The sequence below is a fragment of the Macrobrachium nipponense genome, chromosome 41, assembly GCF_015104395.2.
Source record: "Macrobrachium nipponense isolate FS-2020 chromosome 41, ASM1510439v2, whole genome shotgun sequence".
NCBI lineage: Eukaryota > Metazoa > Arthropoda > Malacostraca > Decapoda > Palaemonidae > Macrobrachium > Macrobrachium nipponense.
The window spans coordinates 26,013,333-26,031,576 of record NC_061102.1 but is presented as its reverse complement, the minus strand read 5'-3'; the positions used below and the strand labels follow the sequence as shown (position 1 = coordinate 26,031,576).

The following is an 18,244-nucleotide window of genomic DNA, read 5'->3' as shown; positions in this document are numbered from 1 at the left end:
TGGAAAAGAGTCTTGGCAAAGAGTCAAGGAGTTCTTTTAAAAGTCTCGTTCATTAGAACGTGGGACAGTCGTTTTCCTTTCTTTCTCTCTTCCTCGTCGAGGAAAGATGTAGTAGAGAATTCGATGTTCAAATTACTACAATACTTACGTAGTTTATCTTTGCGTCATTTTTGCTAACGCTCGGCAGGACGCTTTTGAGGACGCTCAGCAGACGCTTTCCAGCACGCTTTTGAGGACGCTCAGCAGGACGCTTTTGTGGACATTCGCCAGGACGCTTCGGTGGAATGCTCTGCAGGACGCTTTGCGAGAGAAAAGACTTGTTGAAGGCGTCTTATTGCTGTTGAGGACATTTCTTTACAGAAATTTTTAAAAAGGATTCGGAGTTAGCGGAGAGACATACCCGAATTTTTTCTTCGATCCCTCTTTCCTCTTCATCGATTTCTTTGAGAATCGGGAAGATTATATACTCGGATTCCTGGGTGACTTTCGGTCATGTTAAAGGGTTTTCCCCTATTAGCAAAGTGCTAATAGTTTTGTCAAGTCAGGACGTTTTCCCCATTGTCATTTAAGTGGGGGACCCTCATAAATGGGTAGTTCTCATTGACATAGATTTTAACGTTTTTATCGTTTAAGCGAATAAACTCATTAACAAATTTCGGAAGAGCTCTCATTCATTTTCAGAGGCTCATCCGGGGTTAAGAGAAAGACTTGTAGACTATCCAGGAAGTCTGTTTTGTTCCAATCTCAGAAGAACATTTGAACGTTCTTTTCCGGATCCCTCGGTTCTTCCTCTTGAATGATCTCTATTCGAATATTACTCCCTTTTCTTGGAAAAGAGTCTTGGCAAAGAGTCAAGGAGTTCTTTTAAAAGTCTCGTTCATTAGAACGTGAGACAGTCGTTTTCCTTTCTTTCTCTCTTCCTCGTCGAGGAAAGATGTAGTAGAGAATTCGATGTTCAAATTACTACAATACTTACGTAGTTTATCTTTGCGTCATTTTGCTAACGCATGGGTCAAGTCATATACGCATATCGTATTACCTCTGCGGATAGAAGCCGAAAGAACTGTTGTTCTAATATATTTATTTGACACTCCCTTCAACCTTCCAAGAGTTTTCGGAGTAAGAACAACTCTTCAGGTATTGTTACGACAACACCAACTCAGCTTCTGTATTTAGCGAATTCTGTTTCGTTAAATAGGCCTGCTTGAGAGTTTTCCTTTTGCTCGATAATATCATACCTATTCCTTCGTAAAGGGAGTAGCTGGCAACTCAGGCAGATAGTATTCTGTTCACCATTGAAGCTTTCCTTCGAGGAAGACTTCTCCTTCACTCTTTTTGATAGAGATCGAAGGTGGTCGATCTCCAATCCTTATTTTGTTTTCTTGAAGGAAAGAATTTAGGATGGAGATCGTTGTTCAGAATACTATAAATATACTACGTATATTAACCTCGCGACATGGATTCTACTAAGCAGTTGAATTGTCCGAGGGGTAGGCGCATATCCTAGTTATTCTATGGATTGCGACTTAGACGAGAAGTATTTCTAATTGAACTGCAAACACCAACTCAGCTTCTGTATTTAGCGAATTTTGTTTCGTTTAAATATGCCTGCTTGAGAGTTTCCTGTGCTCGATAATTTCATACCTATCCCTTCGTAAAAGGAGTAGCTGGCAACTCAGGCAGATAGTGCGAGACGATGATCAAGGCTGCTGTTACTGTGATCTACGCAGTACCGGCTAGTCTCGGTGTCATGCGCGGTTGGTTACGTCTCTCTCCCTTGCGGGAATGGCTGAATAAACCGTCTCTCTGCCCTACAATCATGGATTTTAGCCTCGGGTTGAGGAAATTTCTAGTAATCTTGAATGATCATACCTGCCGTTTACTTAGAAAATTTCAACAAGATATCTCTTATACTTGTTAGGTGCGGGTTTACCGCACGGTAACATTCTGTACGAATCTACCGCGGCATAGCACTATAATAATGCTCTCCTGCTATGCAAAGCGCAGCCTTATTTAGGGAAGAGCAGGCTGAGTGAGGGAATGGATGAGTTTGCTGGGGACCATTTCCTCGCTGGAGAAGCTTGTTATTTTACCCTGAATAAACAGCAATTCAGACCTCTACAAATTTTCCTCACGAAGAAATTGGAATAACATCAAAGATCTTGTAATTCTAATTTTCTCTCAACGGCTTGAGGATCACCTCGGGTGATAGCGAGAGGGTGCCAGACATCCGAACAGAGAACAGATGTTCTGGCACATTGTCTGAAAGAATTGGAAGCCAAATTGGTCGGCTCTCCAGTTCCTCGAAGGGTGAGTTTGGATCGAGTGGCCCAAATCATCTCGGATAATTTCTCAGCTCTCTCATAGCTCGAGAAGAGAGAATTGGTTATGGGCTTGGGCACGGAACGTAACGATCCTCAAAACAAAAGAGGTTCGTTAAACTAGTGCACGTCCGTGCGGGTCTTCTCGATCGAAGGCAACAACTACTGACGTCTGAGTAATCCTCACTTAGAAGTATGTCGAAAGTGAGGAGAGACTGAGGGCGTCCTTTCGTTAAGTTTTTCGTAATATTGAAGACGAAGGAGCTTCCTCTTAAGTTGTTCCCTTATTCATGATCCTAGAGGATTAGCTTTAGTCGCCACATGTTGGCCTCTAAGAGGTTCGATTCACAGAGGTCAGGTAATTCAGAGAATTGTCCAAAGACCCTTCCCGAGAGAATCGGTGTAATCTAACATCGTCACTTAGTGAAGTATCTAATATCTCTCCTCTCTGAGTCTGAAGGCGTTCAGACTATCGAGAAGCGATAAGATCTTCAAGATTAATGGCAGTCTCTTGGCAAGGCAAAGCAGTGCTGCCTATTTTCAGTGTTCAATCGGAGCGGGCCGTTTCTGGAGATAGTGAAGGGAAATGACTGTTCCTCCACCCTCGACCTCTGTGAATTTCGTTATGGTTCTATCTTTCCGTATGAAGTATGAGATAAGATAGAAGTCCTAACTATTGTAGAATATGCAAATATGTTGTTGACGGCCTCTAGGCTCAGAGATTCGGTTCTTTGTCAAACAACAAAGCTTCACGATCTTTTGAGGTCTGTGGAGATCTTGAAATTCTCTGGATCAAAGGTTCCGGCATGGAACTTAGACGTAGTCTGAGTTTCTGATGCCAAAAGCATTTCGAACCTTCCTTTCTGCGAACTTAATACACGTGACCAGAAAGGCTAATATTCTAACCGCTCTAGCCACGGCAAGGAGGGTTAGTGAGGTTTTAGCCATCATCAGAGGTTTTGGCTTTAAAGGACATAATGCGGTCTGTCCTCTAAGCCTTCCGTTCTTGATAAGAACGAAAACCTGTCTAACCCTTGACCCGAAGGCTTGGAGACCAAGGGTATGGCACAAATTATTTGGGCAAGGGCATTAGAGAGTCCTGTGCCCTGTAGGGTCTCTCAAGTTTTATCTTGATAAAACTATAGAAAGTCAAGGTCAACGGACAATCTGCGGTGTTCCGTAAAAAGACCAGACTGGTCATGTCCAAGAACACCCTGGCATTATAGCCAAGGAGTTCTTTTAAGAGGTCTCATTCATTATGTTTGCATAAAGATGTTTGAGATTTTTTCTTAATATCAATGCTCAGCGGTGAGGCGCGGCATCGGAAGTCAAGAGTTGTGAAGCCGCGGCTCGGAAGGCATTTCAACAGAGCATGACACGCAGTATCATCTGAGTGCCACGCTTTAGCGAAGCAACTCTGGGTTCGCTTCACACTCCCGACAATCTTGCGGTGTTCCGTAAAAAGACCAGACTGGTTCATGTCCAAGAACACCCTGGCATTATAGCCAAGGAGTTCTTTTAAGAGGTCTCATTCATTATGTTTGCATAAAGATTTGAGATTTTTTCTTAATATGAATGCTCAAGAGGTGAGGGCGCGGCCTCGGAAGCATTTCAAACAGAGCATGACACTCAGTAACATCCTGAGTGCCACGCTTTAGCGAGAAGCAACTCTGTGTTCGCTTCACACTCCGACGGATGTGAAGACAACATTTCAGATCCGTAAGTCGCTAGGACCATACATATCCGTAGATATATTATTGGGTGCAGGAAGCAACACGAATCCTATCCTATAGAAAAGGGATAGGTGTGCTTTTAACTTTGAAGGGTTGGTCGCTTGAGGCGCGTTCCTTTTCTTTAGCCTAGAAGTTATGGAACTAACTTTGATAGGTTAGGTCAGGTGGTGGTTTTAGCTTCGGTGTCCTCAGAAGTATGGTCATATGGTCTAGTCACATTGTGGTCACGCCCCCGTTGACAGATCATCTAGAGCGCACCAGCATTACAGGTCTCTACCTCGCTGGCAACTCTAGTAACGCAGAAGCAGACTTTGGTGACAGTAATCACGAAGTCGGCTATGCTAACAGGTCAGGAACCAAGATGTATATCATCTACTTAATTTAGTTTCCCAAAATCCTATTTCTGTCTCTTCCCACCACCATCCGAAGGTGGGATTCAGCTATATATATCTGTCAGGTAAGTTTCATGAACAAAATGTTATTGTTATAATACAATTAAGTTTGTTCATACTTACCTGGCAGATATATATAATTAAAGTGCCCACACCCACCTCCCCTCAGGAGACAGTGGCACTGATAAAATATGAATAGAAAATGGGAATAGTTCCTGATATCCGCCTCCCAGCGGCGGGAATAATGGGTACTACCACCTGGCCGCCCACTGCGTGTGCCGCGAATTTTTAAATTCTGTCGGACTTCAGAAAATACAGCTATATATATATCTTGCCAGGTAAGTATGAACAAACTTAATTGTATTTATAACAATAACATGTTTTGGTGGTACTATGCGTACCACCTTTATGCCCCACCCGGTGCGGTGTAGTAGACTTGAATGGTGGTACCCACCTACCTCCAAACAAACTTTCGGTAATGAAGAGCTTAATACCTTGTCATTAGACATTGATTCTGCAAAGGAAGAAACAACACAGGCTGCGACAACGGCTACTGCATTCTCTGCCACGACATCACAGAAAACGACGAGCGGAAGTTCAACAACGTATCGTCTTTGCCAACAATGCAAGAAAAGGATGAGTACCCTAAGACACGATAATCATTCCTTATGCGTAAATTGTAGGCCTGTTCAATGTAATGTAAAGACCAGATGTGTGGAATGTCAGGAGTGGTCTTTGGACCTGATGGTTACGGTATCTCAAAACATAGGAAAGTCTCGTATTAAGTAAGCGTAGGCAGGAAGGGACTGACGTAGACCAAGATAAAGACTTAGAGACAGCGCTCTTTAAGAGACTCGAGAGTAGGCTGACATCGAGTATGAGTCTCTGTTTACCGATTTTATGTCAAGATTAAGTGAGGATAGATCGAGCAATAGGGGTACTGAAATTACTAATCGTTCTTTTCCAGCTCCCCTGCCTGTTCCAGAGACAGCCCTAACCGGTGCTGGGGGTTATGGGGATCCGCAAGCCCACAGGGCAGGATCCGCCGTCCCCCCTGGCGCGGAGCAGGCAGTGTTGGCAGCAGATTCCCCTTCCCTCGATGTGTAAGTTCTCAGGATGATGAAAAATTAGGTCAGATACAGACGAGTAGGGATAATAGGCTACATAGTGTTTAGGAAGAGAAGTGCAGGTTTCTTCGGGTCGGTTTTCTCCGTTCAATGCATTATGACTTACGATATTTAGTATGGAGAGAAATCGAATAAAATTAAATTTCTACGTCTAGCCTAGTTAAAATGTTTCCACGATGATATATCGTATGCATATTCAGTAGCCTAGCCTAGCCTAAATTATTCGCTGTACTACATATCGGTAGCTATTTTTATAGTGGCTAACGCTTTAGGCTCAAGGCATTCTGACTTCGGATAATTCAGTACAGGTTTAATTGAAAACGAACGAGAATCCGATCTGAGGATAATTCAATATGAATAGAATCGAACAGAATGGGATCGGATTCTGTCCGACTAAAGCATTATAATTGTATTATATGTATCATATATTAGCGTAGTATTAAACACTAACTCGGCAGTCATTCACGCTGGAATCAGCGGATGACGAATACGGGTTTGCGTCGCCGTATCCATCTCATTCTGTCCTGATTGGCTAGCATGACTAACGTAACAACTCTTCCTCACTTATGCCAGGTTTGTACAAACGTCTTGAAGGAGACGTGTGTTCAACTATGTTGACATTTAACATAGTCAGTAAGGTATCTATCTTGTGGCATATAATCAGATGTCAGGTAAGGAATTCGTATGTATGACGTCTTCATGCGTCTAACAGACTAATTGCGTCAGTAATTACATTGCGCTTATGTCAATTACAGTTACAAATTATTACCAGTCGTATTATCAAATTACAGTGACAACTGAAATTAATATAGGCCTAATAAAGTTAATTAATTACCTTAAAATATTAAGTTATTACTTTTCAATTAAATTACAATTACACTAGCTTGTCGTCAAACAGCACTATTGTAAGGAGGTGTGGCTTAGACGACAAGGATGCCGGTCTAGTCTCTTTTTTCGTTGGCTCCCAGATTCAACCATATCACTTGGTCTCGGCTAATGTTTTTGCCCCTAGTTAGCATATTAATGAATATCTGGATACTTAACTTATCGAACGAAGTCATAATGTTCGTCTTACGATGTAATTTAAGGCCAAAATTTGACTAATACGTCTCATTGGAAGCTAGTTTTTCCCTCGGGTTAGATGGCGTTAAATTTAGGATTCCGTTCGTTTTCACTCGTTTTAATAGGTATTACGAACCTTAACACTTTATATACTTCATTGAATCCTTTTGTCGGTGTGGAAAACAAAACAAAGTTAATGAGCTCTTTCATGCTATTAGTTTCTTTTCCACAGCTGCGTTTGAATTCATCCAAAAGCTTGGGACTTCTGTCTAAGGTGCTGATGCACGTAATTTTGCCTTATTAGCTTCAGTTACATTTATAACATGAATACAGTAATTACCGTCGCCCGCGGATGAATACAATAACGGATGTTGCTATCAGATTCGATTACTGTCGCAAGCGGATTAATACAATAATGATGTTGTTATAGGAGTCGATCGCATTAGCAACAAGTTCTCGTTCGGTTGTTCATAGCTGTACGCAGTTATACGAGTATATTATCGTTTAGATAATTCCTTTTTAACTTAGAAGAGGGTGCAATTTACGGAGGTGAAGAGATTAGACGATTGTAATTCTCTCTCTTATTCTCTCTTCATCCTAGATGAGTGTAATTTCACTCTTCTCTCTCTTCTCTCTCTCTCTCCTCTTCTCCTCCTCTCTCTCTCTCTCTCTCTCTCTTTACTTTCCAGATTTCATATTCTCTCATCCTATTTTCCACGCTCTCCTAACACTGGACTCGTGCAACAGAGAGGTTTTTCTTCCTGTTACACCTTTTCAAACTTTTCTGTCAATTTCCCTTCAGCGCTGACTGACCTCATAGGTCCCAATACGCGGCCTTTGGCCTAAATTCTATTTTTAAACCCAACAATCTCGCTGTCTGAGTTAGTATTAGAGTAGGTAGCGGATATTAGGGATATGTAGAAGGTATTCATGATATCATATATCAAGAGAGGATTTTAAGTATTAGGACAGATAGGAAAGAACATGTCTGGGTCTATCTGAGGGTATTCTTCCAAGTGTCAACCAGGCAGAGAACAGACAGGCAGGTACAACACTACAGTCTACAGGAGAGGACATCACTACGAACGACGACGACCGTCGCAGACGCACCGATGGACATGGTTTTCTCCTCCGTACATGAGAGGCCTAAGGCCACATGGGAGGTCTTCAGTTTCCCTCCATACATGAGAGGCCGAGAGCCACATGGGAGGTCTTCAGATTCCCTCCATACATGAGAGGCCAAGAGCCACATGGGAGGTCTTCAGTTTTTCCTCCACTCAGGTGAGGCACATAGCCAGCTGAGAGGAAACAGGTTTGTATCCCTCCCGCACTCAGTGAGTTTTGACCTTTAGAGTAGAGGTGCAGGGAGTCTTTCCCTCCACACATGGGAGGCCTAGAAGGTCACACATGGGAGATTAGTTTGGACGAGTGACAAATGAACTTGAGACTGACTCGGGTACTCGTCTCCAAATGCATTCTGGTAAAGAAAATGAGTCGGGTGAATGTTTAATTATATTGACTGACAACTGGTACAGTGGAGGGCCGGGCAGATTTGAGTCCCCACCTCCAAATTAATGTTGTTAATCGGGCTTATTCAGGTGTTCAGGGGGTGTATTGCAATATGAAGTTTTTATTGTAAAACTAATATTGTAATACCTACCTGAACACCTGAATGATTCCCACCCTCCTCCCCTCTCATACGAAGTTATTGAGTTATGATTGATGTGAGAGGGCAGGTGTGACCGGCCTGTGAGGCAGGGCTACCAGCGGTGGGCTGGTAACTAGGTAACGAGGGTGTTTGCCAGGAGATTGGCAACACTGATCGTTTATTTTAACCAAAGATTTGGTAAATTTTTAATAAATGACGGTTCGGGCTGGTAAGTGACCAGGGCTTATTCAGTTGTTCAGTTAGGTATTACAATATTAGTTTTACAATAAAAACTTCATTGAAAATACAGACATCTTTTAAGTATAAATCCATCTATATATTAATAAGACAATAAGTATTTACTGTAAATGTAGTATTTTCTTAGTATTGTATTATACACAAATCATCTATACATCCCTGTCAATTTCATGTTGAATACATTAGCTCTATGCATTTTTCTTAAAATGGGGAAACTGGTTGGAGCGTACAGTAAACACACAAGAGGGCACCCAATGGTTTCTTTTATGTTGCAGTAATTAGACTCTCATAAATTTTTGTTTGTAAAACATTATTCTTTACAAATTTGACATTGAATCTTGAGATAACCCTATGAACTAACCTGACTGTATAATAGTAAAAGTACTAGTGATAAGAGGTCCTTTCCTTAATTACATTTGGTAAATTTGTATCATTCACTGTTATCAGATAATAGCTAAAAATTAAAAAAAAAACTAAGGATTCTTTGTTATGTAACAATGTGCATGTAAATCAATCGTGTTAGGGAGTGTAAAATGTGAAATCTAATGGTAATACACTGCCATCATGCAATGTTTTTTATGAATCATAATTACTGTATTGTCATCACAATATTTTAGTCTGAGAATATTTTTCACCTGAAGGCTGATTATCTTTTCCTTGATTTAGAAGCGTTATGTTTTTCTACACTAAGTCTGATTACAGTTTGAAGCCAGGAATATAAAATGTAAGAAAGAACCAAAAACCCAGTACGTATACATAGTACCTTTCTGCAGTTTGTGTGATTGTGTTTCTTCATGCATGTAAATGCTATAAAAAATATGTTTTGTGCAATAAAAACATGGTTTTTGCTTATTGGTCAGGTTATGCAACATTTTAACAATTGAGATTTCTTCATATGTTTGGTATTTTAGTTAATTTAAGCTAGACAGTACTGAATTGTAAATTTATACGTGTTGAATGTGAATTTAGTAGTATTAGTACATATTTAATTTAAGAGTTTAATTTTTCCAGATTGGGATGCCGATGACTTACTGTACTCTGATGATGACACTCATAAAAGTAAACCACCAAAGAAAACAAAATCGCCAGGTTAGTGCAGTAGTACTTCCTTGGATTTGATAGGACTTCCTGTGAAATATACTATTTCATCCCTTTTATTGGCATGGTACTTGATATGTTTCATCCATTTTACTGTTTAAATCAAGCGTTTCTTTGAGCTCCTTGAGTGAAAGGTAGAACCACCAATGAATTTAGATTTCTTGTCAGAAATATAATTTTATATGTTTCTTATGGTAATTATTCCCACTGTGCTTATCATTTCAACTCTGACTGAATGGGATGTGTATCTTTAGCTTAGTGATGTACTGTAGGTCAAAAGTTCAAGTAAAGATATACTAGTGGCATTATTTCCATATTTTCTTTGTTTATTTATATTTTCATTAATTTATAGGTATTTATAAAAGTTATTTATATAATTTGTGAAAATTTTCTCTCAGCCAATCGTTAAGACTTGTTTAGTAAGTACGTATGTAGGAAACATACACTTCTAGAATTAAGATAATTGGGCAGTAAAGTATATTGCAGTTTTTACATTGTGGCTGTCTTTGATATCTTGTGGATAGTCTAAATATTTCTTTTTTGATTGGGAATTTTTTTCAGGTATAACTTCATCTTCATCAACTAAAGTTACTAGTCCAAGAAAAAATAAATCAGATCCTGAAGAATCAGTTCCAAAAGCAAATGCAAAGAGTCAGTTAATGGCTGATCTCTTTAGTGACGATTCACCCAAGAAAGATTCTGGTAAAAAGATAAGTACACCCCCACCTAAAGCAACCAAACCAGATAAAAGTAAGTTGATGTCTGACCTGTTTGGTGGAAGTGATATGCCTGAAGATCACTCAAAAAAAGAAAGCCCTGTAAAGAAGACACTGCCTTCTTCAAGCTCAAAACAGGCTAATGTGGCTAAAAAGACAAAGGATGAAATTACTTTTGATGATGATGATGATGATCTACTAGGAGGTATTGGAGACTCTAATCCTAAAAGCAAAGTTTCATCTGACTCTCCTCAGTCAAAGGGGTTTTTGGATAGTCTTTTAGCTAAGAGTACTACAACAGAAATGGCAAAAGGGAAAAAAGAGAAGTCTCCAGAATTTGTGCTGGATGAAAAATACAAGAATATTGGAAAAGAAAAAAAGGAAGACCTTGGATTTGGGCATTACTTACCATCTTCAGGCAAATCCGGTAGCCCTCATCAAAGGACTCCTAAGAAGAGCAGTTCAGATGATCCATTTGACTTTTTAAATGACCCTGAACCAAGGAGACGAAATCCAAGATCTGCAACACAACAAAAGACATTTGAAATTGATGATGATGATATTTTAGGGAATGTTAGGTCCCGTAGAGGAAAAACCAAAGAAAGTAAAGATCCACCACAGAGTAAAGGCAACTCAGCCAAAAATCCATCCTCATCTTCTAAAGCAAAAGGTGATGATTGGTTGTTTGGAAGTTCTGGAAGTCCTGATAAAGCTGCAAAAAAGGAGATGGATGAAGCCTCTGTTGAAGCAACTGTTGACCATGAAAGTAATAAAGCCAAGTCAGGCTCACCTAATAAATCCCAGGATTGGCTTGGAAACCTGCTATCTGGTAGTAAGAAGTCACCTGTCAAACCACCTCAGGGTTCTTCTAATGTAGATTCACCAGGTATGAAGCAAACAAGCCCAGCACAAAGTAGCAAATCTCCTATTGCACATTCAGCACATGATGATTATCTTAAGGTTGAACAGTCTAAGAGTATGACATCAGGCAGATCTCCAGTTGTAACAGTAGTCCCAGATGCTCAGATGCAAAAGACAAGTGAAGTATATCAGGAGGAATTACAGAGACAAAAGGAATTGGCAGAGATCCAAACTAGTCAGTCAGTTATGCAGATGAAAGCTCACCAAGAACAACTTGTACAACAGCAGGAAGCTAAACTGAAAGCATTGTCCCAGATGAAGGCTCAGCAAGATGAATTTGAAGCACATATGGCACAGCAACTTTTGCAGCAACAAGAAGACTATGCAAAGTTACAGGCATCAGCAATGAAAAGATACCAGGAAGCTATGACATCTAATGTGGGTGGGTTCGGTTTGATTCAGTCAGTACCAGAAGCCAAATCAGATGAATCATTGAAAGAACTACAGGTTCGGTTGAGAAGTGCAGAAGTAGATGTAGCCAGATTGACAGCAGAACTGGATTTGATTCGTAAACAGCATTCAGAGGAAGTAGCTATTTTACAGGAAAGTTTTATTAAAAGACATCAGATGGAAAAAGATGTATGGGAACGTACAGAACAGCGACTAAAAGAAGAACTTGAAAACATAACATCAGATTTTCAGACAAAAATAGCTGCAGTACAAGCTGAAAAGGGAGCTTTGGTTGCTTCACATGAAACACAAGTTGCAAATGTAAAAAAAGAATGGTCTTTGGTAGTTGATCGTACAAAACAACTTTATGCAGAAATGGCTGAAAGAATGAAGGAAGAACATAGTGCAGCTCTTGAAAGGATGAGGTACCTTAAAGACTTGGAACTGAATGCTGCTATTTCAGCCTCAGGGCATGTGAAAGAGGTAGAAACTGTAATGATACAACTTGAAAACAATACTGCCAATTTAACGGATTTAACTGCTACCATCAACACTCGCCATGAAACAGCACAAGAGATTACTCAGAGGGCTTTGAAGCTTAAAGAGAAGCAGTTGAAAGAATCTGAGGCACACCTTGAAGTCTCTCGAGCTGAAGCTGAAAGCGAACGTGGGAGGCTTAATGTTCTCATCACCCGCCTAGAGAGCACTCTGATGCAGCAAGGTTCAGAAGTTGAACAAGAGAAGTGGAAACTCAGTCAGGAACAGATGAAGACAGAGATGGAACGGAAAGCGTTGACTGAAGAACGCAAGCATTTCCAGCTTAGCATGCAGACAGAACGCCAGAACCTTGCCAGTGCTAGGGAAAGTTTAATGTCGGAACATAAAATAATGTTGCAATCAATTGCCCAAGAAAAACAGGAATTGGCTTCTCAACGAGCACAGCTCATTGCACATGAGAAAGTCGGTCAGTTTTCACCATTTAGGCACAACGCTAAGTATGTAAGTAAAGATAAGGTATTGTACCGTGTACATAATGCTTTATTCTAGTTATTAAAGGCTTATGTATGTCCATAAATATCTAATATTCTGTTGCAAAATGTGTCTTTTTAATATTTTGGAATGTTTCAGTGTTCTTGTAATTGATTATGAATGAAACACAAGTTTGTGGTAATTTGCCTTGGTTAGTCTTAATACCTTGGCTTATTCAAGCTGAATCTGGCAGTTCAAAATGATATTTAGTGGTGTTTTTTTTTTATTGTTAATACTGTATGTAGTACTTCATTAATGCAAAAATATTTCAAGTGGATGCCCTCACTTTAGTCAGCACCTAACATGCATAGAACCTAAATCCTTTAAAGAAGTTTGTTCATATTCTTACACACATTACAATTATGATACAAAGTATTGTAACAGTTTCCTTAATGCTTGGGATAATTGAATAGGTGGGAACTCTCAGCAGGTGGTATTTGGCAGCCTTTAGTAGCTGATCCCAGGATTATCATAACAGTTTGTAAGGCTAATAAAAAAGAATTACATCATTTATTTATGAATACAACAAAAGTTGACAAAGGATAAGTCAGTTGCCAGACTCCGTTTAGTCTATAACAAAAGAAAAATACTCTCAAATGAAAAAACCATGTAACAAAAAGATATTTTCAAATATTGTAAAATGTATAAAACTTTCAAAAAAAAGTACATTGGTGAATTTAAAACTCAGTCTGGGAATTAATTGAAAGTGGTTAGTCCATGGATAACAGCCTAATCCAGCCCCTATATGTTATATTAAATCTGATATTTAATGTAGCACCTCAAAAGTATCAATAACCTTCATATGTCCAAAATAATGTAACGAAACTTCCTTTTATGGAAAGCATTTTCTTTTGCATTTTACCCAGCAGACTATAAAAAAATTTTCCGAGTTTGTCCCAATTTTCTAATAATTAAGTACTACCTCATTACCCAGATATTCCTATGGTAAAGATACTTTATTTCCCTATAATAACATACCTAATAATTTTTGCTTTGCGGTTACCAGCAACTGTTGATGGCTAGACTTTGTTGACCAGTTGTCTGTTCTGTGTGTAAGATTTTGAGTAGCTGTTTAGCTTTCTATACTTTTTATTTTTTTATTGTGGCTCAAAAGACCTAAGTCAATTTTGAAAATTTTTCCCTTGCCTTTATTAGCACTGTCATCACATATAATTTCAGTATGGTAAATAGACAAATTGGAAGGGGAATTAATTATCATGGGCAATTATTTCATGGATCAGAGTACAAAAGTATAGCTTTAAAAAAATTTTAGCTTTGTTTATTCAGAGATAATTACAGTTTAGTTTATTCATCCTCAAAAGAAACTTTACACCACATTTTATCCTTTTCTTTCCAGTAACTTCATTCTACTATCTCTGGGATTTCCTTCCCTTTGGTCTTACTTAGAGAATTATAGTTTACTCATTAAATCTTTTATAAGTCAGTTTGATGGTATATTTTTCAAGTGAGGAGAAACCAAATCCCAATGTAATGTGTGTGTATGTTGTTATTAGGGAAGTGTTATATATCATGAACATTATTTCAGAAATGTTAGCTGTGAAGGTTTATAACTAGTAACACAGAAAGATATGGATTTAATTTCTGTTGTAGTTTTCAACCATAAGTAAAACAACTCTTTAATTCCAAGATAATCTTTGGTGAAAAAATGTTTGTCTTATTACATGCCATATGAGTTTAGTTGCTTTCGTCACTTTGGTAAAAAGAAATTTAACCAACCCATCAAGCTACATTTCGAAGCTAGAACTGACCTGAGGATTTTGCTCTTAAATGAAAGGTGGAAATTGGAACAAGAGCAAAGAGACTAGAGGGAATAGATCAAAGGCAGAAGTTATAATTTAGTTAGGGCCAAAGGGTGCTTTGAAGTAATTTTACTAATCCAGTAATGTGTGATCATTTGATTCCTCAGAACAGTAAAATCAAGGCCATAGTTGTTGAACACCTCATCAATATTGAAAGTACTGGAATAAGCTGCTGAAAGTCAGTTGTGTTTTGTGGTTTATGTTGTCAAAGATAGATTACCTTAGGAAAATTTTATGAAGTTAGTATAGATTTTAGAAATGTTCTTAGTTTTCTCATAACCTAATGCTGATAATGTAAATGAATGAAGTTTATACTTTTAGAGTCAAGTGGAATTAGATGCTGAAATGAAGTTCTTAAATGATGAACATCGCAGACTGCAAGAAAAGATGACTGCAGTGGTATATAGAGAGAAATGCCTAGATGAGGAAGAAGAAAGGCTTGGGGAATTGAGCTCAAAATTAGAGCAAGAAAAAGCAAAGGTAAGTTTGTACTGCGGTCAGGAAAATCAGCTTATATTTTAAATTTGAAATAAATTTTTTAATATTTTTTGTTTTTTTGTTTTAATGGGTTTTTGAGTATCAGTCTCTAGATCTGCTCCTTTCTTTCTTTTTTTCCTTTTTTTTTTATCTCTGATGGTGTCTCTCGAGCCCTTTTCTTGTTTTGAGTTTAGTATCAGTTTTCCCCTCTGATATTTTTCTTCACTTCATCAATACTTCCTGGAGTTATCACACATCCTCCATCCTATTTCTTGTTTTACCAATGTATATATGAAAATTATGTGTTTCACAATTATCCCAATAGTGTTCAGGAATTTTTGAATTAGGTCCACATTGTTAGAAATTAATTCTGAGAAGGAAATCCAAACCATCATCTGTTCAATTGAATCCATTTCCCTTCACATCTGTTGGTAATTTAATGAAGTTTTGCCTTAAGTTTCAAATTTACTTCTCAGATTCATATACTAGAAATATGATGCAATATATATACCCATTACATGTGCATATTATTATTATTTATTATTATTTTTTTTTGGGGGGGGTGGGGGAGCGTCTATCACAGTCGTCATATTTGACTGGGTGGTTTTTATAGTGTGGGGTTCCAGGTTGCATCCTGCCTCCTTAGGGATCCATCACTTTTCTTACTATGTGTGGTTTCTAGCAGCACACTCTCCTGCCTGAGTCCCTGGAGCTACTTCACCATCAGAAGTTCACTCTCAGCGTGGTTCGGAAGTCAGTAAAGCCGTTGGTCCTGTTGCTGAATAACCACTGGTTCCATGCAATGTAATAACACCATACAAACAAACAAAACAAACCAAGTTCCTTTTCAGTGGTCTTGGGATCGTGCCTAGTATTCCTATGACTATGGGTAGTTTCCACTGGCATATCCCATATCCTTCTTATTTCTATTTTCAGACCTTGATACTTATCAATTTTTTCTCTTTCTTTCTCATCTCTTCTGGTGTCCCATGGTATTGCAACATCAATGTGTGATACTTTCCTCTTGATTTTGTCAATCAGTCATTTCTGGTCTATTGGCACATATCACCCTGTTTGTTGTGATACCATAGTTCTGGAGGATCTTTCCCTGTGTTTTCTATCACTCCCTCAGGTTGGTGTTCGTACCACTTATTACTGCAAGCTAGCTAGCATGGCTTGCTTAGGCTCTAGTGGAGGGCTTTTGCTACTGAATCATGCCTCATTTTGTACTGGTTCTGTGCAAGTGCTGGACATTTGCTTGCTATGTGGTTTATGGTCTCGTTTTTCATATTGCACTTCCTGCATATGGGTGTGATGTTGTTTTTGTCTATCATTCTTTGAACATATACAGTGGTCCTCCCGTATTCGCGGGGGATGCATACCAGACCCCCCCTGTGATTAGTTAGAACCCGTGAATAGTTGGAACCCCTATTAAAATGCTGAAAACTTGTTTTTTTTTAATAGTTTTATCACAAAAAGTGCATTTTGTGATGAAATTGATAAAAAAACAGGAATTTGTGGATATTTCTCATAGAAAAATACCGCGAATATGTGAATTTTCCGCGATTAAGGCAAACGTTCCCAAGAGAAATCCGTAAATGTGTGAGTCCCCGAATCTGGAGAACGTGAATACGGGGGGTCCACTGTATCTGGTTCTTAGGGCCTGATCTTGTCCCGCTGTTAGCATTCTTTCAGTTTCTTTCATGAGTTCTCCCCTCTGTAGCTATTGTCATGTTTCATAGCTGGCCAGTTCTTTAGTCTGTCTCATGTACTGTCTGTGCATTGGTTTGTGTCATTCCTCCGTTCTGTTTGTCATTCTCTTTTCTATGTATATTTTTTTGTCTTCGTCTACTTTTATTAGTCCTTCTTCCCATGCACTCCTTAGCCACTCGTCTTTACTGGTTTTCAGATATTGTCCCAGTGCTCTGCTCTCGATGTTGATGTAGTCCTCTTTGCTTTGTAGTCCGCTCCTCCTTTCTTTCATGTGATGTATAGTATTTGCTCTTGGGTGTAGTGCTTTTGTGTATTGTCATGTGGTGTTTCCTAGTTTTCTGGTCTATGCTGTGGAGTTCAGCCTACGTCCACTCCACTACTGCCCATGTGTTTATGGCTTTCATCATATTTCTGGAGTTGAGTTTCGACTTGAGTATCACCTCAAGTCTCTGCATATTCTTTCTTGTTCATGTCCCTCATCTCTTGGTGTTTTATATCCTCTCCTATCATTCCCAGCTATTTGAATCCTGTCTCATCTAGTATGTGATTGATGCTGTTCCCATCTGGTTGCTTTATCCCTTCAGTCCTTGCCACTTGCCATTTTTGTATGTTGACCATTGGCACATTTTTCTATTCCAAACAAAAAACTCCGTCCTGATATCCCCCCCAGATACAATCCTTACAGTCTGGATTAAGGTATCTGTTTCCTTGATACTCTTACCATAAAGCTTGATGTCATCCTTGAACATCAGATGGTTAATTCTTTTGCCTCCTTTCTTGAGTTGGTACCCACCATCCATCTTTTGCAGTACTTTTGTCATGGGAATCATGCTTTTAATATGACATTTTCTAAGACAATTTGTACTTTTCATAGCTACAAACCTGAGGTCTTAACAATAGGATAATTTCCAGCACCTAGCTGTAACCGGTTAGAAAACAGATGAAAGCAAGGAATCTTGTGATATCTGGCAACGTATGCGTAGATTGGGTGAAGAGTGGTCAAGGACCACTCACCTACGCCACCACGTCAGTCTTTCCCAACTCAAGATGTCTTAACACAGAGGGGCGGCTAGAGGCGGGCAGTATAATGTTAAGACCTCAGGTTTGTAGCTAGAAAAATACAAATTGTCTTAGAAAATTTGTCATTTGTTCATACGCGAACAAACCTTCGGTCTTAACAATAGATAGACTCATACTTGGAGGGAGGTACAAGATGTCCTAAACCAGCTGGGGGCCTACCCACCAGTCCAGTTTCCAGAAGAAATGACTTCTGGAGAGGGACTGAAGCCCGTTTAGAAGCTAGATAAATGATATCTAACCACTCAGACCCTGAGTAACATACAATGATATATGGGAGAACCATTGTACGTATAGGGGACCAAAGAGAAACTTTGACTGTCAATAGCAAACCAATACACCAGGGTTTGTACTACTCCCAACTCCTCCTTGCCAAGGAGTGGAGCATATGCTACCAAATAGAGGGTTTGATATTTGTATATTAAGTGACCACACTATCAGTATGACTACCTTACTCACCTG

General features: G+C 39.1%; 1 protein-coding gene across 3 annotated transcripts in view; it reads left to right on the top strand.

Moving 5' to 3' along the window:
• The window catches only part of LOC135212622 (fas-binding factor 1 homolog), a gene marked incomplete at its 3' end in the record, with an annotated part of 53,097 nt that overhangs the window by 17,025 nt on the left and 17,828 nt on the right, over window positions 1–18,244 (top strand). For all 3 annotated transcript variants that reach the window (XM_064246209.1, XM_064246208.1, XM_064246207.1), the window contains 3 exon segments: window positions 9,553–9,630; window positions 10,201–12,665; window positions 14,837–14,995. In XM_064246209.1, the coding sequence (XP_064102279.1) occupies window positions 9,553–9,630; window positions 10,201–12,665; window positions 14,837–14,995 (2,702 nt within the window).